The following is a 25,663-nucleotide window of genomic DNA, read 5'->3' as shown; positions in this document are numbered from 1 at the left end:
CACTCACAGCTTTCTGTAAACATATTAGCTAATGTCAAAGGAGGAAACGTAGCTTATTTCACTATGGACTAAACAGGTTAATTTCCACCACTCACGGTGACCCACCTTTTTTTGTGAAGAACTGGGTGACATGTTGTCCTCCTTTCTTTTCTGTCTTCTGTCTTTCTCTGGTTTTTGGTACCAAGACTTTTCTTTTCGAGACTGACTGTTAAGCCTTACTTGACACCCCTCACTCCGCCCTGTTAGCGAGTTCCGTTTACACCAGGTGTAGAGACAGGACTGAACCATTTCATGAAAATACAGGGGGGACGAGGCAATACAGAGACTCTCTGAATGTTTACTTTTTTTGTTGCCAAAAACAAAACAAAAAAAACAAAAAGAAAACATGAGTATTAGTTAGTGCATTCTAAGTAAAATATCCGGTTAATGGTGATAGGTTAATAATTTTCTATTAAAAAAATAAATCTTAATATTTTTATATGTCTATGGGCTCCTAAAAATCGTTATTCATTTTCTCCCACATACAGCGCCCCTGTGTAAAGCCCACAGACTTTATACAAAGAAAAATAAATAAATAATAATAAAGTAGAAGAAGAAGAAGAAGAAGAAGAAGAAGAAGAAGAAGAAGAAGAAATCTTTATATACAGTCTAAAGTATATGGATGTATTGTAAGACAGTGGGCCTCTGGGCACTTATATGCAGAAGGCCCCACCACCACTCTTACATAGGAGCAAGAAACATATCTTGTGGTAGTTTTGCTTCTTTTTTGTTGTTTTACTTCCCTTTGTCATTCTCTTTGTAGTCATTTTGTGTCTCCTCAAGGTAATTTTGGGTTTCTTTGCAGTTCCTGTACATCTTTTTGTGGTCATTTTGAGTCTCTTCCTTATTGGTCGGTGTGTCTTTGGTTATGCATGAAGCACATGACATCTTTGGCATCTGGCAGAGGAACATCTGTACAGTGAGCGGCTGATGAGGAAATGAGGTGCAGAGGGAGATGGGAAGGGAAGCTCAGGTGAGGTTATCAGCAGGATGGGGGATGACAAGAGAATCTGGTGGACGGGTAGAAAATGACAATATGGAGAAGTGGGAATGAGGCTGGATGGAGGGACAGAGAGGCAGCATGAGGAAGGAGTACACGCTGAGGCGAACACTGTGACAATAACAGCTCTTTATAGTATCATGGTACATGAACAAAGTATCACAGTCCTTTAACTGGAGGAGCAGTAATCTTAGTCAGTCAGTAGATGAGTGACACATGAAAGGACCAGACATACAGATAAGTTTCCACCCTGAGCCTCCAGAACAGCCTCAGTGCATCTTGTCAAATGTTTGGTGTTGGTGATGGTGGTGATGGAGGACAGGTGTTCAGCTGGGTTGAGATCTGGTGACCATGAAGGTCACATCATTAAAGCATTCCTCCAATGTCATATAGGATAAACAGCATCATTTATTTCCATAGATGTGTATGGAAGCAGCTGCATTTATTTAGTTTGTTCACTTATTTATTCAGGATTTTCCTTTAATTACTTTCTATATGACATATCTGGTTAGTCATAGGTTTCTGGTCATTATATCTTCTGTGTTATGGCCCCCTCTAGTGGTGAGATGGAACTACAGCACTTCATGGTTGTGTAATATTCAAAATGAATTTATTGTATTTATTTATTGTTCTATGGCTCACCATTCCATAAAATTGAATTATTCTACATGTCTTGTGCAAGAAAACTGACGAAAGTGAATTCAAAGCAGCATTCTTCGATGGGAAGAGCACCCTTTGAGCAGGTGACTTGGATGTGATGGCAGTGGTTCTCTTCAGCTGCTTACAGACTGGTCTGTTTAGTATCACCTTCATCTGTCTCTAGTGCCTTGTTGTCATAACCCCACTCCTCTTCATCCTCCCTGCAACACAAGAAAACAACAACAACCACACAAGTTAGTTAACTTTTACATGTTTTACCTGCACTTATCAGTGGGGGTCAACAGATTATTGCATGAGCCGATATTTGGCATGTTGTCGATTATCTGTATCGGTGTTTTATTTTAACGATCGCAATAAAATTAATTAATTCAAAAGTGCAAAGAAAGTGTAAGCATGGGAGGAAGTTTCACTTTGTAAAACCACAGGGAGCTATTTTCATTTATTTATTTTTTTAATTAAATTTTTACTTGACTTTACAAAAATAGTTGCTGGGAACTTGCTGTATATGATGTAGAAAGTTTCCTTTATGATTAGGGCATTTAAACAAAGTTTTGTGTTGGAGTTTGTTATATTCCAAATTCTAAATATTGACAGAAAGATTTTTATTTTTATTGTAAATGCATGTCAGTTTCAAATATTGGTTATCAGTCTAGTTAACTACTAATAATCGGTGTCGACCCTTAAAAATAATATCAGTTGACCCCTACTTATCAGAGTAATAGTAATTCATACTGCATGACACACAACTAGAATGGAGCAGGTGTAAGAGTCCATTATTCTGTGTCTGCTGCACACATGACATTCAGGGCCACAGAGAGAAACTCGGCTCACATCATGTTAATATTTCTTATAATTAATACCTCGAACAAAAAGTGTGAACCAAGTGCAGCAGAGTTGTAGTAGTGTCGTATGTTGTGTGTGTGTAGCTGACCTGTTCTTCCCGAAGATTCTGCGAATGATCAGGATGGTGAAGATGATGAAGAGGAAACCAACTACAGCTGTCAGACCCACCAACCACGGCTGAAGAGTCACTGACTGAGATCCTGCTGCTACTCGCATGCCAGTCCGCACACCTGAACCCACCCACCCACACACACAAACACACACACACACACACACACACACACATACACAAAACTGTTTAAGAGGGAGCTGATAATGCACATTTTCTATGACAACAAATAACAACTGCGGTGTCATACCTATGATGGAAGTATTTCTTTTCTTCGTTGAACCATGTTAAAGACAAACATTAGTCTGAACATGACCGGACTGAATCTCAGTCTTTAGAATAAGCTGAGATTTTGAGTAAAGTTTCAAGAGAAAAAGGGTCTATTGTTATTTACAAGAGTAGGAAAAGAAACTAATGACTAAAAAAGTCATATAAGGCTTGTTCTGAAGAAACACAAAACACAAATTTTCAGGTGATTATACGCCAAAGAAAACTTAATATAGTCAATTTCTGCCAATATATCCCCCAAAATCCTACACAGTAGAACTTTAACGACATAAGCAACATACATCCGGCTGCCATCAGAGTTTCTTACCTGAATTTGAAGCAAACGTACATATAAAAACATAACCTCCCTATATATATATATACACACACACATATTTGGAGAGATGAAACAGAATATAAAGGTTGTACCTTTAGCTGAGCAGCTGCAGGCAGACAGCAGCACACACAACACAAGAAAAGACAGATTCATCCTGAATATAACAGAACGCCTCGACTCAACAGGCCAGGACCGGACCTTCTGCTCAACTGAGAAACACACACACACACACCTCACGCTAATGGTGGTCGAAGTACACAGTCCGGAGAGAGGTCGTTATAATCTGCAATCAACAGGTGTGTGTGTGTTATCTGCTGTGTTACTCATCAACCAGTCCATGTACATGCTACATAACATGAGGAATATAGGAGGTGACACATTGACTAATTTCTGCAAGAATCTGAAGTGATTAAATTTCCATAAACACTATGTTCAAACATCCAGGGACGTGTTAATTCACACACAGAAGTTCTCCTGAATTCAGAACCATTTTATCAGACCACATGTCAGTATCAAGGACTATATAAGCCAGGTAATGCATACTATTATTTCCATTATTACATGTGATACAGAAAGTCTGCCATATAAAATCCAATAATAAAGGCCTCCAAACTAGATTTTAACCTGAAGCTGCTGTACGAGACTAGCCTTCAAGATTACATAAGTAGTAATTATGTAATTAAAGGCAGTTGCTCAATCTCTCATGGTATAAGCACAGAATACACAATACACAATACACAATACGATGAAGCTCACCACATTTTTGTGTATTGTCAATGAATGAGTGAGAAACAAATCAGGAACAACAGGATGATGAATTAACTGGAGAACAACAGGCTAACAGTCTACAGTATGTAATGTCAAGGCCAGATACTCTGTTAATCATTATGAATTAATTACTTCCTAATGAACATGTTTATCACTTTTACAATGAATGGATCCTGATTAACTTGGTTATGTAACTACTTGTTCATTTAGTAACTAATAACTACCTCAAAAATTACTTACTTCCAGTACAATGGTAAAAAGTACTGGGCAAGGTCAGGTGAGACACTTGGCTAAGTGGGCACCTGAAGACCCGATGTTGCATCTGGGGTCTTTTGTTTTCCCAAAAGCCTAGAATCTTTCAAGTTTCTAAAATAATTTCAGTGTTGTCACTGAGATAATAGGATATGCTTATGTTGTTTATTCCCTGTAGAAATCTAATATAACTTAGAAAATGTTCATCCATTGGCCTAATATTCAATTCAAAGCACTGAAGATCACATTTACTTTGCATTGTAATGGATCTTTGATTTGTGGTGTTCCAGATTTTTCAGCTGAAGACTCATTCTGTGAACTCTACTCCAGCATAACAAAAACAGGTTTGAAGATTAGAAATGCTATTTATGCCAAATTTCTTCAACTAAAAATAGTAACATCAGACACTTACCCCTTTTCAGGTGGCAGAAGTTACATTAATCATCCTTAACATTTGTTCTGTTATGGTGTAAGAATGATGAAGACAGCTGAAGAACGATTAGAATAGATACAAATTAGGATACAGGCTCTATAGGATTTTTCCCCCCTCTGAAATTATCAGTTTTTTCCAAAATAATAAACAGATTTTTAGGCATTCTAATAGGCCTATCTAAAATGACTTGAAAGTTAATGCCTATAACACTACAGAGAGTAGGCTATGCCTCTGGGTCCCCTCTGATTCGGGCTGAGCCCCGAATTTTACATCTGGCTACGCCCCTGGGGGGTTATAAGGGGGGCAACTGCTGTTATTTTTAACCTTACCATTGTGTGCCATTTTTGCAAAGTTGATAGGACGTATGTAATGTTGATCCTACAAATATATATAGTACCCTATAAATGTAAAATGACGCTGTCGAAGAATATTTGAACCAACTCCGGGTTTCCCATCAGCGATGCTCAAATGCCCTTCAGAATAAAATGAGACAGTGACTTTTCTTTAAATCTACAATCATTAATGTAGGCATTTGACTAGTTTCAAGTGGCTATGTGGTTTTCCTTAAATTGAAAAAAAAGTGGTGTGAAGAGAAGGTATGAAATTTGCCAGTGGGGCATATTTTTTGGCAGTTTTATGGCACATCTGTTCCAATTGAAAGGATAGTGCTTTTATTCTGAAGGATCCTGCACGGAAGCCTTGTTGTTGTTGCTGCTGGCGGGCGGAAGACAGTTTGGGTGTGTAGAGGTAAACATTTAGTGCTCCGCTGAACTCACTTCACTAAATATGTCTCGATTCAAACGAGCGGGTCAGGTGGACTCTCTGGCGGGCTTCAGGACGGAGAAGACGGAGCCGGCGGTCCCTTACGGTCTGCTGAAGGCAGCGAGGAAGAGCGGTCAGCTCAACCTGTCCGGCCGAGGACTAACGGACGGTAACTCTCACTAATTAGCCGTTAATTACTAACTTATAGTGTCACTGACAATAAAATAAAGGGACAAACGCCAAGTGTAGGTTCAAATGGTGCTAAAATATGTGTATGTAATGTTTGGTGTGAAATACAAAGAGAAAGAGACTTTAGTTCACATTAGTAGGCCAGTGTTTACATTTCAAAATATTGCAGGTAATTTTGTTGTTTTTGACAAATTATTTAAAGTTTTTGACCAATCTAAACTATGAATGAATTTGAATATAAGTCAATATTTAAAGTTATGTTCAAGTCTACATTAGAGTGTGTTCTTAGGGACAGGTTTCTTCCAGCCACACCAAATCACACATGACAAATCACGTGGCTAATAAAAAATGCTTTTGTACACGGAAGAAGTAATCTCAAAATAAAGTTACATCATATGAGGCAATACACTGAAAGAGGGGCAAAGGGTTTTTTTTTTTCCTTTTTTACTAGTCCTGTAATGTTATCCCCACCACTGGCAGTGGCCCTCTTTCTCAGCTCAGCTGCCCATTCCACCTGTACAGACTGACCTCTAGTGGTGCATGCTGTGCACTACATCACCTCAACACAGCATTGCTGTATTAGTTTTAAAGAAAGAGGAGCGTCTGTATTTTCGAGGGCACTGAAAATCATACTGCCTGGATTTCTTAATAACTAATATTTTAGAAACCGCTCAAGCCAAAGTGGCAGAAGAGATGAAAAGAATAAAAATGATGCTAAAAACCAGATTTCTTTCTCTTTAACCAGCTTAACATGGTGTGTGTGTGTGTGCGTGTGTGTAATAACCATATTAACACTTTCCTCAGTCCCTCAGGACGTGTATCGTCTGAATATTGACACACCAGAGGAAGCGCAGCAGAATGTGTCCTTCGGAGCATCAGATCGCTGGTGGGAACAGACTGACCTCACCAAACTGCTGCTCTCCTCCAATCAGCTCACAAAACTGTCTGATGACATCAGACTGCTGCCTGCTCTAACTACACTGGATGTAAGTAGCATCAGCTCGGTCAGTAAGAAGCCTGACTCTTCCACCAAGTTATACACATCGTCGTCTCCCACCAGTCACTGGTTCCCAGTATGCTCGTTGTTGTTATGTCTGCTTCTGAAAAGCCTGACTAAAAGTTTTTATGAAGTTTCCACAGCTTCTATTAGAAGAAAGCTAACTGAATTAACTAACCACATAAGAACTAAACTGAAAAAAACGAGACAAATCTGAAATGTTGTAAAAATGGAGTCCCATTTTATTGAGCAGATCTAAAATAACAATCAAAAATCAGAATCAGGTTGATGACCAAGTGGGTTTTCACATGAAAGAATTTGCCTTGCTGTCATGGTGCATAATATAAATATAGTAAGAGAAAATAAAAGATAAACGCAGGCACTGCAAAAGTCAAGAAATGTAAATGAAAAAATGGCAATTATGGGAATGAAAAATAAGTGACTATTTCTGTTTTCAAAATACTTAAAGAGATGTATAGTTAATGAAAATGATTTGTGTTCAAGAGGAGAGGGGTCAGCCACAATCTTATCTGGCTGCCCCAGGGTCCTGTAGGCATCAGGTCCTGGTGGGACGGCAAATTGCAGCCAATCACCTTCTCTGCTGCAGTCTGTCCTTGTCCTTGGCAGTGGCAGTAGTGAACCAGATGGTGATGGGGGAGGTGAAGAAGGTCTATGGGATGGCTGTGTGGAAGTGCACCAACAGCATCTTAGGCAGGCTGAAATTTCTCATTTGTGGCAGAATGTACATCCTCTACTATGCTCTTTTGTTGAGGGAACTGCTGTTCAGTTCCCAAGTTGGGTCCAGGGTGAAGAGGGATAAAATGACTCAGAGCTCCTGTAAAGTAGTCCCAGCCTAACTCATCGACTTTTTAACTCAAGAACATGCCATGTACTGAGTGACTAACACACTGAGTGAATACACAGCATCTACGGTATTATCTGCTGATGTATTTCCTATATGACATCAGTAGCATTTATTGTTTGAATTCTAGCTGTGAAACTTAAATGTTCATGCTGCCCTGACAGCTCCACGACAACCAGCTGAGCAGTTTACCAAACACTTTGGGAGAACTGCAGGAGCTCCAGCAACTGCGTCTCAGGTACACACGTATACACACACGTATACACACACACACACACACACACACACACACACACACACGCCTGAACATAACCACAGCCCTAACTGGTCTAAATCTCTGGCAGCAGCGTTGGGGCGACAGTCTGATGTGATGTGTGTTTATTCTCCTGTGTTTCCAGTCATAACCAGCTGAGATCACTGCCAGTGGAGGTGTGTGCTCTGAAGAACCTCTGTAGTCTCACACTCCAGAAAAACCTGCTGGAGATCCTGCCGGAAGAACTGGGACAACTGGAGAACCTGACCCAGCTGGTAACTAACACACACTGTGTGTAGTGTATGACACTCAGTCTCTGTTGTGTTGTGTGATTAGCTAACAGAGGTGTCCTATCTGTTGTGGCTGATTTAAGGACCTGTCCAGTAACCATCTGAAGGGTCTGCCCTCCAGCCTGGGACGTCTCGCCTGTCTGCAGACACTGAACCTGTCTCACAATCAGCTCAGCTGTCTGCCTGACTGTCTGGCCCAGCTCTCAAGTAAGCGCAGCTACTGTGTGTGTCAGCTTTTCTGCTTCTTTGCATGGTCGCTTTTCTGAAAATCTGAACGCCTGAAACTGGCGTAGACTGTGTGAGAGAAAGATTGTTATTTCTACCTTATCTGATTTTGATATGCTTTCATACTTAAGTATGATTTGCTCATATTTTAATTTGCAAGCAAGACTGTCTGCTGTTAACAATCTTCCATGTTTACCCATTGTCTTCCAAATATTAGTATAATGTCCATTTCCGTTATTTTCCATCAGTAGTCAGTACATCCTCATCACTCTGTCGCTCTCATTTTAAAATAAGTACCATATTATACGGAGTACATTTCTGTTTCTGTATTACTCTACTTCTTTCTAGGTATTATGTGTTTGTATTGTCTGTCTGTCCCATTCTTGTGAATGTAATATCCCAGGAGGACATTTCTTCATATTTGGCACAAACATCCACTTAACTCAAGAATGAAGTGATTAGAATTTGGTGGCTGACGGTCAAAGCTCAAAGTGACCTCACTAAACCTGTTTTTGGCCATCACTCAATTCATTTGCTATACATGACAAATACAAATGCCTAATAGAATAAAATGACAAAGATATGACATTTTATATCCAAAAGTTTAAAAGTCAACTTCACTGCGACGTCATAATTCTCTGCTAAACACTTTTCGAGCCATTGGTCAGCATTCTCACTCTTTGGTTAAATCTTGTAAGTTATAAATCTTTGGTTCCCACACTGAAACTGTACTGACTGTTAAGATCTCCTGTGCTGCTGGGAGGAAGATGTGTGTGAAACATCCATGTTTTCAATTGTAACAGCAATGGAAAGGAAATATGTTTGAAAATACTTAGTGAGTGAGAACAGTTTTTGTGTTTAAAAAAGAGAAAGTGTGAGCAGCAGAGTAGTGAGCGTGACATGATGGACTTTACAGTTTACTGAGGCGCTGAAACATTGACTGACCGTCCCGTCAGAGCGTCCGTCTCACTCAGTTCTGACTTGACTGGACAGATGTTAAGCTGTTGGACTGCAGCAACAACCAGCTGACTGACATTCCTGCCAGCATATCAGAGATGACCGCTCTGGAGCAGCTCTACCTCCGACACAACAAGCTCCGCCTCCTACCCAAACTCCCTGCACCTGCCCTCAAGGTAACCATGGCAACATGAGAGTTTCCCCAGGTGTAAGGCTCATTTGTGGTGTGTATAAATGCTGACTGAGCTTTTTGTGCATTTCTGAAACATTCTGCTCCTGGACTCATTTATGTTGTTATAATGAAGTCTGTTTTTTTTTTTTTTTTGTTTTTTTGTGTGTGTGTGTGTGTGTGCGCGCGTTTATGCAGGAGTTGTATGTGGGGAACAACCAGATTGAGCAGTTGGAGACGGAGAAGCTGGCCTGCCTCTCAGCCATCTCTCTCCTGGAGCTCCGAGACAACAAGATTAAAATCCTCCCTGAACAGATCACCTTACTGAGCACGCTCACACGCCTCGACCTCACCAACAATGACATCGCCACGTAGGTCACCAGCATCAGCACACCAGTTGACTCTTTTTGCACAATTATCTAGTCAGTGACCAATTTAACTACTAGTCTCTTGCAGTTGAATGTGTTCAACTAACAGCTGTTACCGACTTTTCTCTGTCAGTCTTCCAGCAACTCTCAGCCTGCTGCCAAATCTGAAGGTGTTACTGTTAGAGGGGAACCCTCTGAGAGGAATCAGGAGAGACCTGCTCACTGTATGTGACACACACACACACACACACACACACAGCACACAGCACACACACGGTAATACAGAATATGACGCAGTGGTAATTCAGTCTGATATCAGTAATAAACTAGAATACACGACTAAACAGTGTTTTGCAAAGAGGTGTCTAAATCATATCTGGATGTTGATGTTAGATTGATTTAAAAACAAAAAATCTTAACAAAAGTATCTAAATGAAGTACAAATATGAAACAAAATAGATTGTGGAAGTATTCAAATGGCTGGTAAAAAAATCTGCCCAAAGCTAAGAACGTAGCACAGTGTCCATGTAGTTTTGCGTGAATCCCAATAACTGCAGCCGTACACGTCAGTGAGATAAGAGCTCACTCCAGCTGTCACAGGTGATGAGTTTTAAGATGCTTCTTTATGATATGTATGAGTTGGTAATGTTGCTATTTATTCATTTTTAATATTTGAACCATTTCTAACTTCTTACTCGTCTTGTCGTCCTCATCACAGAAAGGAACCAACGAGCTTCTGAAATATTTAAGAGGAAGAATTAAAGGTGCAGTTCACTTCCTGTTCTGATTTGAAACTGTTTTCAACACCCAACATTTGTTACAGAGTGAAACCAAATTCACCTGAACAGAAACCTTAAAGATTTATTACCCTTTTTCTACTAAGCAAATATTGAAAATTGGTTCTGAGGACTATAGATAGTAGTTTTATGAAATAGAGAATAAAGAGCTTATATTTGAACCCTCAAATTTCTGTGTGTGTGTGGGACAGAGGAACCAGAGAAAGCAGATGAAGGAACGACGGCTATGACGTTACCCAGCCAGGCCAGGGTCAATGTACACAACATTAAAACGCTCAAATTATTAGAGTACAGGTGAGTGACACTCTCGTGTGTTGAACCTCATAAGACCATGCACATTCACAGTTGTCAGTTATGCACTTTGACACACTTTTCACAGCTGCTATGTTCACCTACTTATCAGTAAAGAGAAATGTACTGAAGTACTGGAGGTCAAGGAGGAACAGTGTCGCTGGTGGACTTTGTCCACTTTTTTCTTTAATTTCATTCATAAGTTTTCAATAAAGAGTTATTCCAAATATTGTCCAGTGGTATTGCTATCAGATACTTGTGTCCAGAAGGCCGTCCTGCTTCAACTCTGAGCTGCCACCTGTGCTTTGTGCAAAGTTTTTGCGACATTTCAGGTCTGCTCACTTTCGGCTCGAACCTCAAATAAAAATCTGCGTGTTAGTTTCCTATCTATCTGAGAATGTTGTGTTGTTGCATGATGACTGATCAACATGAAAATTAAAAACAAGTACATTTCAGAGTAATGAGAGTGTGTGTTTGTGTTCAGTGAGAAGCAGGCAGGTGAGATTCCAGATGAGCTGTTTGATGCTGCAGCAGATCAAAGTGTCACCACTGTTAACTTCAGCAAGAACCAGCTGACCTCCACACCCCCCAGGTACACACATACACACACCCGCACCCACACACACACACACACGCACAGAGCAGGGTGGCCCTGACATCATCACTATGTGATGGAGGTCAAAGAGTGTCTTGAAGACAGATGGCTAACCACATGTGCATGCTCTGTGTGCTGCAGGCTGGCGGAGTTCCTCTCCTCGATCTCAGATATCAATCTGAGTTTCAACAGACTGACTTCCTGTTCTGATGTCTGCAAGTTCCTGCAGCTGATGCACATCGACCTCAGGTACACAAACACACACACAATCCAACACACACACATTTACAGTGTATTTCCATGTGAAGACTGCTCCATAGAACTTAATAACGTATGATGGCGCTGTACTAGCGTTCATCAGGAATATTGATTTAATGATAACTGTATTCAGAGTTTCGATAGAGGCTCTTTAAAAAAATTTAAGTCTTAAATCTAACTTTCCTTAAGATGTGGGAACCCTGGCTAGAATAAAATCGATTGAATATCCGAGTCAATCAAAACACTGTAAAATGTGTCCTTGTCCATAACATCCTCTGCACATATTTTGCTCGCATATTTTGGGATGCCATAGAAACAGCATCATATAGAGCATGCCTGGTGGCTACCCAGAGCCGAAATCATACATATAGTTCTCTTTTCTTCCAACTACATCACTGTCACGTCATGTGACAGCACTGGATGCAGGAAGAACAACAGTTTTTGCATCTGCAAATTCAGCGCTCTCAGTGAAGAAAGCACACACTGAAGAGTTTATTGCTTCACTTGACAACATTTACCGTCAACACGGATTGGACATCCTCATAAAGAAGATTTACAGAGCTAATTAGACAAGTCGAAAGGAGAAATGACGTGAATGTCACAATTATCATTAATTTAGCCACAGAGAGAAACCGTCACCACTGATGTCTGGCAGTGTCACTGCTCTGAATATGGTGCAAGCACTGCAGCTCCATCTGTAGTGGTCCTGTCCTGCTTAAATTCAAAAAGTCATGACTTTATCAGACAGATGAAGTCAGCTGTGTGAAAGATTTTCATATACAACCATCAGTTACGGGTTAATGTTGTATTTATGTCCTGTCTTTTTTTCTTTCAGGAATAACCAACTGAGTGATTTACCACCAGAAATGAAGAATTTAACTAAACTACGCTCTATTATCCTCAATTACAACAGGTACTGATTGTGCGTGTGTGTGTGTGTGTGTGTCAGCATTCACTCAGAGGGATAAGCAAACCCTTTTTATGACCATTTTTGATACCATATTTGAATATATGTAGAATCGTACAAAATTGTACCAAACAAATCTGTGTGAGCTTAAGCATTAAGAGGTAAACGGCCCCTTTAATCCTGTAAGACTGTTTAAGAGCACCGTGTCAAACACTGAGCTGAAGTGTGACCTCAGAGGGATCATAGTAATAAGTTTAGTTTCACGGCTGACGTCACATGGCAGTTATGTGAGCCCCACTGTCACGTGATGTGGCCAACATCGCTTCCTTCACTCGTCTCAGCTGAAGGGGACATGAGAGAGAGATGAGGAAGAGACAGTGATGAAGGACACAAAGCATATTAACAGTGCCATAAAGTGTATAAAGATCTGCTGCTACAGTAATAGATCTATTGGACATCTAGATCATTTATATCTATGTGTTATTATTGAAATCAGTCAGCGGCGATGTCTCCTACAGTTTGTCCACTCAGACTCTTTGTACTGATCGCAGGTTCAAGTCCTTCCCTGAAGTCCTCTATCAGATCATTTCCTTGGAGACGGTGTTGCTTGGTAACAACCAGGTGGGCAAGGTGGACCCTCATTGTCTGATCAGGATGGTTAATCTGTCAACACTGGATCTGTCAAACAACGACCTGCTGAACGTCCCCCCTGAACTGGGCCTGTGTACCAGCCTCAGGTACGGAGAATAGTCCACACGCTGTCCTGTACAATGTCTCATCGTGTGTTAGACTGGAGTACACTTGCATTTTAACCAAAAGTTCAAGTAGAAAACAGAATTAATAACATACTTGCTGAAGCACAACATGTTACTGGAGGATTCCACTGGAGCGCACACCAGAGAGCTCTAACTGACAGAACTTCTGAAATTATTTTATTATAAACATTTTCCACAGTGCACAGACGTTATTTCCATTGATTTAGTCAGTCATTTATTTATACAGGCTTCCACGTCTAAAATAGTACTGATGTGTCACCGGTTATTTCGCCAAAAATGTTTGCCAATGTGCAGCGGCAAGAATACATCACACTCATGCGGGTAATTTTGGACCTGGTCTTCTAGCTTGTCTTTAAAACCTTCCACCACTGTTGTCGCTGCTGACGTTGATGCATCTTGCGAAAGCGAAGCATTAATTTCTGAGGACATGCATGACCAACATACCAAATGGACACAAGATACAGGATACCAAGTATATCTATGACTGCAAGGGTCATATTGTTACGATCACGAAGACTGGACGTTTTTTAAGTTCAGCTGTGAGTCACTACTCAAAGCACAATGCCATTTGCATGTTATTTCGGTTAGGACTCAGTATGTTTTGTTTTTAATCCAGGAAGTTATCTGTTTATTTTGTGTTTTAAAAAATCAGAAAAAAATGGATTTTAAAAAGTCAGTAATTGTAAAACCCGTATTGTTCCTCAGGTGTCTCAGTCTGGAGGGGAATCCTTTCCGCACACCCAGAGCAGCCATCGTGGCCAAAGGAACGGATGCAGTGTTGGAGTACCTCCGAGACCGCATACCAACGTGACCCCTGACCTCAGCCAAAACAGCTCCACTTCCACACTCACATCTTTTCTTCTTTTGTATCAATGTTTACATTTAAATGCATCAACCAACAACCTGGTTGTTCTTAATGCTACACAAGTCTGCAATTCCAAATCCACAGTCTGTGTAACACAGGGAGGTCATCATATGGTCTGCTCTGAGAAACAAACCAGCTGCCAAAGTTCCCCTCTGATCTGAATGTGAGAAATTTTTCTGTACAATCATATATTCATGCTGACACATGTGACTGAAAATATGATGGTGGCACTTGAGTTAATAAAGTTGTTGCTAAGAATTAGAAGGATTGGTGTGAATTTTACAACAATGCACAGCTCAGTCCATTTCTCACAGCTTCAGTTCACAAAGCAATTCTCATTAAAACAGCAGCTGTACGCAGCCATAAAACCAAAATGAGTTTTTAAAATGAGACTTTATTTATCCCGAGGGAAGTTGCTGTTGTGCAGCAGCTGCAGCACAAAGTAGGAAAGTGAGTAAATATAAAATATCAATAAAAGGTGCAAGTATAAACTACAGTAAATATAATGCCATGATTGCATGCCTCAGCACACCTGTCAATTTACACTTACACTTAATATTCATATTCATGGATACTTCACATACATTTTCCCTCCGACAGCACAGAAGATCTAAACATTCAGCACAGTTTCAAGGTGGGAACCCAAGATTAGTGTCACCAAGTCAATATCTGACCAAATATCTCCCCTTCTGTTTCTAACAGCCTGAAAAGTGTTTTTTGCAGAACATTGGAATGTCACAATTGACCTTTGACCTCTTGGATATAAAATGTCAGAACTTCATCATCACACCCTGTGAGACATTTGTGTGACATTTGATTGCATGAATTTTTGAGTTATGGCCAAAAACATGTTTTATGAGGTCAGCATGACCTTGACTTTTAAACTTTGATTCTAATCAGTTCATCCTTGAGTCGACGCAAGGGTTTGTGCCAAATTTGAAGAAATACCCTCAAGCTAAAAATAGCCAAAATTACACCATTTATGGTGGAAACCCTAAAAACAAATTATTGTTGAATTTTCAATTTTTTCTTGGTTCCTTAAAAAGTCATGGAAAGAGTTTTGGAATTGTCTCCATGACAGTGTCTTGTACTCACTGTCTGAGGGTCCGGATGCTGCGGGTGTCCATAGATCTGCAGGATGCGTGAAGAGCTGCTGGATGCGGCTGAACGGTTTTGTCTGGTTGTCGCGTCAAAAAGAAAAGGAAAAAAAAACAGTTCCCGGAAATAAAGAGGCCTTTACGAAAATAAAGTTCAAAACAATGACACTGGACCGATAAACGAATATGTCAAAGTAAAACTAGTTTAAGGCTGTATCCTCTTAGCGTCTTCCTGCTCGACTCATCTCACACACACCTGCTGTTAATGAGCGCGTCCTGTCAGGTGATGCATTCAAGTGGCTCAAAAAAAGAGGGAAATTATTAAAGCTTACTAGAAATTGCTCTAATAATCACTAACAATCTGGTTTGCGCCAACAAAGATTGACTATTAAACTTGATTAAATCATGGTTTCATTTTAAATTGTGTTAAACCAAACTTTAAAACTAGTTAAAATAAAGAAAGATTCAATTTAAACCCCTCTTTAAATCTCACGTTAGTTTTTACCCTAAACCCTTGATTAAACTTAATTTTGTTGCACCAAAACTCGAGTTTAAATTGATGTATAGGTTTTTTTCTGATTTAAATCATGATGTGTTAGTAAACGTGTATAGTTTTGCCGTTTTTGGTTTTAAATTCAGTCATGTGAAAATTATTTCTCCATGAATTCATCTGACCACGTAGCGAGTAATCGATATTCAAATGGTCATTTTGTGTAAGAAGTATTTATTTAATATCTCTACAAATAATCAATGCCTGTGAACTCTGCCTGTTACATAACAACACTTTGAAAGGACACGCAGCAGTTGGCAAATTAAAACTGGTTTTCTGATTTCCCAGCAGTCTTAAATGATGCCCTATTTAGCGCTTTGATTAAAAGATGAATTATTCACTTTTTTTTTCATCTGTTCTTAAATCACGAACACATCGAGAAACAAGTCATACAGGAAGTGTAGCTTTTGCTCTTCATAGTTAATTCAATTCTTTTGCATCTTCATCCCAACAGCAGTTTAACCGTTTGAAACCTGTAGCAACATCACTTTCCTTGTGCTGCTTTCAGACGCAAGTATTTAAAACCTTGTAACCCTGAGCAAAGTATGTGCAATTTATTTCAGACATATGGGGGGCATAAAGCAACTTAGTGAGAAATGGTCTACAAATTGCAAGAAATTGGGTTTTGAAAATTATCTTTAGAGGGAAAAAAGAGAAAAAATGTTAAAATCATATTTAAAATTGTTTTACATGATTATTATATTTTAAAGCACTTTTTCAAGTTTTGTTTTACTTGTTTGGGCTTTTTTTGTTTTTTTGGGTTTTTTTTTTTTTACAAATGGTAGAAAAATTAGGTAGTTTTCTTGGACTTTTTTTTACTAATATCTTGATTTTTGGGTCATTTCTTCTTTTGTTGCTCATTGCCCTCTTCCCATGTTTTTGACATAAATCAAGCCAATTTGCCCAGGTATCAAAGGGTTAAAGCATCCCACCTGTCTTCTGCAGTGCTGTCTAAGAAGACACAAAAATGACATGAAACACATGACCACCAGTGCAGATTGTTTTGAACAAACTTTATTGAAACTGTCAACCAGGACAGGTGCAACCCGGCAAGCTGAATATTTTTCAAAAGGAAAGTATGAAGAGAGTCTCCAACAGTTATTGTGTCAGTTTGTGTTTTACAGTCCTCAACCACATGGCATACTAACCAGTTATCTAAAAACAAAAAAACAAAAAAAGTAGATGTGATTTCCTGGCTGTCCAAACTTCAAAATCAGCTGATCTGATTTTTTCATTTTGAATCTGTCTAAAAGATCACACATCACTGATAACTGCTCCTCTTCTGTCTTTTTACACACAACTGACAGGTAGAAACTAACACAGTTACAAACAAATAAAATCAAATGGCTGTTTATTGTTCAACAAAATAGCACAGACATTAAAAAACATTCAGATCTGGCCGTGACGGACGGACAAATAGGGACAGATGGACAGCAGAAACTACAGCCGTGGAATCGCGCACAAACTACCGCTAAAACACACTCGGCACTCTGAGAAGCGCTGAGTCACTGTAACAATCCCATGAGACTACAGGTCAACACACACCTTGTTCCTACTGACCCTAGAGTCTTAAAATGTATTAAAAGAAAGCCGGGGTGGGACATCCGGCCTGTGGGTGGAATCACAGGCCGGATGCTTCTGGTCGGTTCATACAGAATGTGGACGGCTGACGACGATGGCGAGTCTGGATCTAAAAATCTTCAAAGCACCACTTGATACCCAGAAAGATCACTGTTGCAAGATGGCCGACCTCCTTACAGTATTTACAAAAATATAAAATGTAAATAAAAATACAAACAAATTCTCTTTTTTTTTTAAAAGTATTCTTGTTAAGAAGGGAGGACTGAGGTGTTGAAGGTTTGCTGGAAAACTGGCTGTCTCTTGATGGTGGTGTCCTCCAGACAGACTCTACTTAGCGGTCTTCTGTTTCTTAGTTTCAACTTCGTCCTGGAAACAAACAAAAAACGAGGTGAGAGTGGTCGTCTCAGGTAAATACGACAATAAGCACACAGAAACATGATTGGAGAAGCACTGTCGTTCTGTTTCATCTCGTCCTGTGTCTGTGAACACAGTGGTGATGTCTGTGATAGAAACAGTTACACCACACGTCCCGGCTATCAATACCAGGTGGCAGGCTGAAATGTCTCGCCGTCAGCCCGGCTTTCCCTGCAGATGAATGACTCCATAGATCTGCTCCTGTATGCTGCATGCAGGTCAAAGACAGGTGAGCATATTCTGTGTTGGTTGTTTATGAGCTCTGTCTGTTGTCCTCTAAAGCTGTGATTGACAGCTCACCTCTTCTTCTTTTCTATCCGGAGGTTTTTGAGCATCCTTGTCTTCGTGCTGGCTCGCTCACCACCTACACTGACTGTCTTGAACAATTTGTTGTGCTAATTAATTCCTCCAGCTGCGAGATTTCCCAGCTTCAGTTGTTAAGTTACCTTAAAGACAAGCAGATAGGCAGCTTTTTTTTGTTGTAGGGTAGAAATACGTGAGCATCTATTTATTTGCATTGATAAGCTACCATGCGTCTGATATTTATGTCTTGATTACTTAACTGGTGTAGAATTACCACCTTGTGGTTTTGTGCCTCCGTGGTGCTGTTGAGTTACAGTTACAGTTTGCATCTGTGTTTGTAAAAACATGGATGCTTCACACACATCTTCAATCCGGAGACATAAACGATGTATAAAATCAACACAGTTTCAAGGTGGACACCCGAACCAATTCAGAGTCTGACCAAATGTCTCCCACTCAGTTCCTGAGCTGACACGTACATGTATTATGAGGTCACCCTTACCTTTGACCTTCGGCAACCAAATTTTTTTCTGAGTTCATTCTTAGGCACAAGTGAACGTTTGTGCCAAATTTGAGGAAATTCCCTCATGGCCTTCTTGAGATATTGCATTCACAAGAATAAGACCAATGCCATCATCGACCAAAATTAAACGAGTTTATCGTTGAGTTAAAGTAAATGTTTGTGCCGAATTTGAAGAAATTTCCTCAAGATATTCTTGAGATAACACATTCACAACAATGCGACGGACAGATGGACGGACGGACGTTTGGTCAAGATGAAAGCATCGTGCCTCCGGCCGTGACTGTCGCCTGGGTGGAGGCATAAAAGTGTCTTAGTCATCAGTCACTTCCTCGTTGAGAGAAATTCACTGTCCTGTCTGTGCATCATAAAGAAGATGATGACAATGATACAATGAGTGTGTTTCCATTAGCCCTTTGAAACCTGGGCAAACCGGCTTGATTTATTTAAAAAAAAAACACGGGAAAAAGGCAATGAGCAACTTCAGATGGAATTAGCTCAAAATTAGCAAGAAATAACAAAAAAGTAAAACAACAAAAAAAAGAAAATTAGTTACAATAACAACAAAAAACAGGAATGTAAAAAATGTAATTCAATTTAATAAAAAAAAGACATGACTTGGAAAAACTGATTAAAAATTATAATAATTCTGTAAAATAATTAGAAACGTCTAATTATAATAATTATAATTAAAATTCTCTAGACATTGTCCCAAGCTTTTTTTTTTTTTCAATAATTTCCTTAATGAACTAATTTCTTGCAATTTTAGAGACATTTCTCTCCAAGCGGCTCATTGCCTTTTACCCATGTTTCCCTGCAATTCAGATCAGCTGGCTCTATTTCTGTGGACTGAACTAATTAACACGTTGCATTCAGTTTGGGTACACTCCTCCCCTGCTGTAATAGCGGTGATAAGGCTTTAATGTGCAGCTGAGCTTTCAGTGATGGTGCTGCACTCAGCTGTCACTGACTGAGTGATGTCCAGTCTCTGCTCTGCTGGACATTGATATTGATTTTTCATTCAGTCTCCATCATGTTAGTGAAGACTTGGATATGGCTGAGCTGTGCACATGATCCAAACCATCAACTAGAGACCTGAGGGTGAGCTCCTGTGTCTCGTGCTCTGTATTACCTGTGTTTGAATGGAAATCTGGGGTGCGGTGTATGAATCAGGTCACTTTAAGACTTTTTTTTTTAAGGGAACTACTTTCTACCAAACAAATAATCCCTCCAGAATAAAATGTGTTGACCTCCTGTTCTGCAGATCACCTGAAATAACACTATTAAGGACACTACTGCAGGGAACGCTGCTGTTATTATGGCACTCTTCCTCACCTCATCATCATCATCATCATCAGCTGCTCTCTTCCCCCTTGGTCCATCGAGGTCCTCCTCTTCATCATCCTCTTCGTCACCTGAACACGCACACGTCATGGCAGGCTGTTAGACTGACACAGTGACTGCTCCCCTCATTACAGAGTTGATATAAGATTACGCCGACCTTACAGTAAATATTACGGCGGACTCCTCTTATCCATCACTTCTCTATCATCCAGAGATGCTTGAACGGGTAATGTTACTGCATTTCAGCTGTGTTTATCAGGTCTGGTGTATTATCTGTCTTTTGGTGTGTTTTTGTAAGATCTAGTGTTGTCAAAAATATCAATTTAACTGCCCATACTGCCTGTTTGAAATGATTGTGGATACTCATTTTTCGCTCTCTCATTGTTATTGTTTACTGTAGTCATTCTGCTGTTCGCTGCTACTAAAAAAGAAAAGAGAAGTCATCATCGTCATCAAGTTACAGCGTTGTTATATGTATCTTTAACACAGAAAAATATTTTTTGTGCCTTCAATGTCAGTTTTACCCATGGTATTGAAAATGACATCAAATGCCGATATATTTCTCAAAATATTTGATCAAAGTTGGAGATTACAGTATTGTGACAACACTAGTAAGATCTAAACAGATACACACGTTTAAAAGAATGCATGCATTGTATATACATTTATACAGGACATTACCGTATAAAGTTCATTGCCAGTGAAAGTATGAAGAGTTATTCAACCTAACTCTCAATTGAATTTATTTGGCTGTAGTATCTTACAATGTAGAAAATGTACTACTGCTTGGGAACAGAGAAAATACAAATATGTATACATCTGCCACTGAAAACAGTCGTCAACAAAGGCACTATAATTGAGTATCATGGTTTAAAAACTACAGTGATGAATGTTTTAGGGAAATACTGAGGTTTTTTTCTAAATTAAGCTATATGTCTGTGAGGTGTTTAAGGGTTTTCAAAATGCTCAGAATGTTTTTTTTTTTTATTTGAATTTCATTAAACTTAAATGAACTCATATGGGTTTACCTCCAGTATACTGATGTCAATACAGTCTGGAGTTTGTACTGCAGTTACAGAATGTGGCCACCGGGCGGCAGACTAACCCTGCTATTGAGTCAATGTGGAAGATGAAATCAGCTGGATAGTTATCTGTTTGTGTAACTGCACAGTGTTTACATACTTACAATACAGCACAAAAAGGCAGCATTATTTCTGAACATAGGTAGCACGTTTATGAATACTTATATTATGACAGAGTTCACGCCCACAGTTCTCAAAACTCTAAGGCATTCTGTCATCGGTGGGATGGTCGTGCTGATTTCTTGCTTTGCATTTGCAAAACTATAAAATACTGAAGTCAAATCAAAAGTAGACAGCGACTGAGGTCCAGAGAACTCAGTTCTGTTTGGTTGACTAATGTTTCCCAGAGAAATATTTCTTTTGGATCAAGACCATAATTGCATTGTAAATCATTTCCACCAACCACAACACTTAATGGGGTGCCAGCGATAAGCAGAGTGACTGCTTTTGTGATTCAAATCCTGTACTGGTTTAATGTGGTCTGTCTTTCTGTTGTCCAGCATATATGAATGAAGACACCTACCCTCTCCATCCTCGTCCTCCTCCTCTTCTCCCACGTCCTCCTCATCATCCTCTACCTCGTTCTCCTGCTCGCCATTCTCCTCATCCTGCCAGGGAGAGACGCAGTGTAAGTGGTCACATGAAGGAAAAGGATCACTCATGTTCTACCGGCTGAGAGAGGAACCGGAGGAGATTTTCTTACAGTTTTGCCGTTTGCAGCGGCATCCTCTCCATTCTTTGCCTCTTCAGCCTGTCTCTTCTCCTTCAGCTCCTGAAAGCAAAGACACACAAATATCCACTTTTATGAATGTAGCATAAATTACACAAGGACAAAAGACATTACCTCATGAGCAAATGCATGACAAGGTTTTTGTTTTCAGATGAACTTTACTAACACGCGTGAAAGCTTAATATTCGTTTCTTTGCATCAAAATACTAAGCAAAATGTTCACACTCCTCTGTGGTTGGTATTGTCTCGTTGTGTTCTCTCTAACTTTCTTGGGACAGAAGTAGGCTGGGGGCACTGGCTGTCCCACTTTATGCCAATGGCTGATATTTGCTTCAGGGCAGGGATCCCTGTATCACAGCTGGAGTGATCCCATCACAAAATTGTCACCAGTATTTGGATTTTTTTTTTTAATTGACAGCTCCATAGATATAACAGAGAGAGAAGAGAGATACATGCCAATAAAGAAACAACAAGAATATTTTAATACAAAATCAATAAAGTAAAAGTTAAGTAGGAGTAATATGTAGAGTGCGAGCTGTGCGGAGAACTCCAGCAGTTATGTCTTGTTGTGTTGTGGTTGTCTTTTAGGCTGTGACAGTATTTTAAAAAAACTATGTGATGACTGAAGGGAGCAGTTGCCACAGTGTGACACAAAATAGGCACAACAGATTTCATCAGTAATGACTCTTTCACGCATCCGCAGCCATAGACCAGACATTAGGTTACTTCAAACATGGATGTATGACTTGAAAATGCAGTTTGCTCCAGTTCCGGTTGGAAAACAGATGTTAGTTTTGTACTAGCTCCAGTCCACAGAGTTGATAAAACTCGCCTATCTGATTGGTCGCAGACTTAAGTGTATCCCGCTGAAAGAGGAGGGAAAGTTTCCCCTCCATCCTCCTCACCTTCATGGAGCTAGGCTGTTAGTTGCTTTCCACAGACAGGTGGTGCTTTGAAGATCAGCTCTCCTATTGGTGAAATCTGTCTAAGTCCCTCCCACCTCCTGCTGGCTGGCTGAAACCTGACACCGTCTGTCACTGCTGCAGTTTATTCAGAGCGGAGGCTGGTGGAGAAACCACAGGCACACCAGTGCAGAGACTACAACTCCCAGCAAGCACGGCGGCGGATTATTCTCTGTGCGCTAATCAGAGCAGGCGCCAAGGCAAGCAAATGATTTTCTACTGACGAAGCTCCTCAAACAACCCTATTGAAAGACTACGGGACTACAGTTCAATACGCTGCCTGTATCTCCACATATCTGCCACACATTAGTATTACCACGTCGTATACTAATATATCAGGACGCGCTTTTGGAGCTTTTTTTTTATGCTGTAACAAAATTTCTTCCTTTGCTGCAGCCACTTTTCTACCTGACCATACAGAAGAAAGCACACACTTATCAGCTCACGTGTTTACCCTCTACCTGCCGTCTCGTGATAAATCAATAGCAGACCTCCATGATTCTAACTTCAATTATTTCAACTGCCTGTATGACCGTTTTTCACCACATTTGTTAAATACAATAAAACCCAGAGTCCAGTGCCCTCTCGCACTCCGGGCTATCTGTCTGACATCCTGCTGGACGCTGCTCTTTTTTTCGCAAAGCAGTCTGCTTGTCTCGCGCCCTCCTGCGGCTGCAGTCAAACCGAGCGCTGCCGCACGCGCGGCTCAGTGAAGACGGGCACGACCCTGTGTGCCTCGCGCACAAGCTGCTTGAAGTAACCGACCGGATGAGAGCGCGGCGGGTTGTACAGTAGATATAAATATGGATATAATACTTCCACTCACACTTATCCGCTGTGACCTCGTGTCTATTAAAGGAGACAGACTTGAAATAAGATCACAAACAAAACCCTGGGGGCTCGCGGGAATCAACAATAACCCGCCTCGGCATCCCTAGAAGCACCAGGTACAAGAAGGACGACGGGGTACTTGTGCATCTTTAAAAGAAAGCAATAAAGACACTGGGAGGAGTGAGAGTATCTCCACAACGAAAACAAAGACACTTATAAACATGGAAGCGTGCGCGCGCTCAACGATTAGCAGAGCTCGAGGTGAATAAACTAAGATTATTGTGCAGTCACGTCACCGAGAGGAGTTACAGGCTGTCGAGACTAAGCTGGATAGTGTAGTTATTATCCATGTGGAGTATGTATTAGTCGTCTCATTATACAGCTTTGTCCCTTACAGAAAACTCCTTCGGAATATTAATTTAATATGCAATGAATGAATATGCATGTACACGAGAGCAGGCGATAAACTGTGACACAAAACCAAGTCCCAAACATCAGCATTGATATCGAAAGATTTCATTTTAAATAAAATAAAGAGCAGTTGTTTAAACCTACATTTTTTAAATTCTTATTATTAGTCTATACATGGTTTGCTTTTATTCCCACAGCATCGAAACACTGACTGGTGGGCGGTAACGTTAGTTAACAAATTATCTTTATTTCAACGAAATCAATGAAAGTAACTTCAGCGAGTTTGGCGACAGATTTGGCAAGGACTTTTTCTCTAAAGCAACCTGGATGGAGCAGCAGTGTTAGTTATTTAGTAAAATGACAGATAGCCTACTGTTATGTGTTCATGTGTGATTCGGTGTCGATTAAACAGAGGCGGTGTAGGTTTAAACCCACAGAGGAAGCTTCTGTATTTCATGCATTGTACCGTAACCAGCCTCATCATTCACACAGCAGCTTCACCTACACACTTCAATGGACCACAATAGACGCGAATGTCACAATGTGATAAAACATTTTTTTCTTCAAAAACAATGATGTTTGATAGTGTGTAACAAACTGAGAGTCTTCTGTCTTATGCAGACAGTGTGCCTAAAATAGGCAAATGAGTAATACCGTTATAAACGGAGTTAGAAAAAGCATTGTGTCCCTGTCTCTTCCTCTCTCGTCCTTACCTTGGCGCTCAGTTCTCCGCTGCTCTCCACTTTACTGTCCGCCATGTTAGATAGAGGAAAAATAAACGAGTATCCAGTCAGAGTATTGCAAAAATTAAAAAATAGACGCAGTGGTTATTATTCCAGACAATTTGAAGCAAGTCGTTGTCCTGCCAGCGGCGTGTCTACCAGTCGAGCTCCCGCCTTTATACACCAGGAGGCGGGGAAAGGTGTCTGGGAGGACGCGGTGATTGGTCCGTTGGCTTTGGAAATATTTAGCCTGCAATTGGCCAGAGGGAAACAATAGACAACCCACCCTCGTATGTGTGTGTGTGTGTGTGTGTGTGTGTGAGTCTGTGTGTGTGTGTGTGTGTGTGTGTGTGTGTGTGTGTGTGTGTGTGTGTGTGTGTGTGTGTGAGTCTGTGTGTGTGTGTGTCTGTGTGTGTGTGACCTCGATATAGAGCAAATTGTGTCCACACAAGTTTTCAATCTTTAATCTGTCACTCTCTGTCTCTCTCTGTGATAATCACACACAGATATCTGCACACTCTTAAAAACTCATTCCCTGTGTTTTTAACATACACACACACACATACATCTACTGTGTGTTAATTAAGTCGCGCAGTCGAACACAATGCAACCCCAGTCATGTTCCCAATTTACTATCGGGTGAACAGACTCACTATAGCAGAGGTTCCCAACTGGTTCAGCCAGGGGGGGCAGATTTCCCTCAGTCATTAGTTAAAGGGCCACAAATTAGATAAATTATCACATATTCAATTTCATTTCACTAAATGTAAACAACATGTTGGCTTAGAACACAAAGAAATAAAAGATAGTGCATGAATTAATAGAGACGGCACTTCAAAATAAAAGC

At 40.2% G+C, this 25,663-nt stretch overlaps 3 protein-coding genes across 3 annotated transcripts; 1 reads left to right on the top strand and 2 right to left on the bottom strand.

Annotated features, from left to right (window-relative positions):
* Positions 1-1,150: 1,150 nt before the first annotated feature.
* Positions 1,151-3,491, bottom strand: smim24 (small integral membrane protein 24). Its single transcript, XM_088077494.1, has 3 exons — positions 3,348-3,491; positions 2,631-2,772; positions 1,151-1,899 (listed from the first exon to the last, which is right to left on the bottom strand). The coding sequence occupies exons 1-3, from the start codon at positions 3,406-3,408 to the stop codon at positions 1,821-1,823; spliced, it is 282 nt and encodes a 93-aa protein (XP_087933620.1). The 5' UTR covers positions 3,409-3,491; the 3' UTR covers positions 1,151-1,820.
* A 1,920-nt stretch (positions 3,492-5,411) lies between these two features.
* lrrc40 (leucine rich repeat containing 40) lies at positions 5,412-14,527 on the top strand. Its single transcript, XM_042515926.2, has 15 exons — positions 5,412-5,639; positions 6,464-6,645; positions 7,683-7,756; positions 7,917-8,046; positions 8,145-8,268; positions 9,280-9,419; positions 9,611-9,783; positions 9,914-10,004; positions 10,499-10,544; positions 10,769-10,871; positions 11,353-11,460; positions 11,605-11,712; positions 12,557-12,634; positions 13,180-13,365; positions 14,110-14,527. Exons 1-15 carry the CDS (start codon positions 5,495-5,497, stop codon positions 14,213-14,215), a joined length of 1,794 nt encoding a protein of 597 aa, XP_042371860.2. The 5' UTR covers positions 5,412-5,494; the 3' UTR covers positions 14,216-14,527.
* A 2,387-nt stretch (positions 14,528-16,914) lies between these two features.
* Positions 16,915-24,986, bottom strand: ptmaa (prothymosin alpha a). Its single transcript, XM_042483656.2, has 5 exons — positions 24,808-24,986; positions 21,864-21,932; positions 21,684-21,768; positions 20,070-20,149; positions 16,915-17,863 (listed from the first exon to the last, which is right to left on the bottom strand). Exons 1-5 carry the CDS (start codon positions 24,850-24,852, stop codon positions 17,825-17,827), a joined length of 318 nt encoding a protein of 105 aa, XP_042339590.1. The 5' UTR covers positions 24,853-24,986; the 3' UTR covers positions 16,915-17,824.
* Positions 24,987-25,663: the final 677 nt, after the last annotated feature.

Source organism: Plectropomus leopardus, chromosome 5 (genome assembly GCF_026936395.1).
Source record: "Plectropomus leopardus strain MGB_pleo_1.0 chromosome 5, ASM2693639v1, whole genome shotgun sequence".
Lineage (NCBI taxonomy): Eukaryota > Metazoa > Chordata > Actinopteri > Perciformes > Serranidae > Plectropomus > Plectropomus leopardus.
Note: the sequence above shows the minus strand (reverse complement) of the source record. Positions and strands in the feature narration are given on the sequence as shown.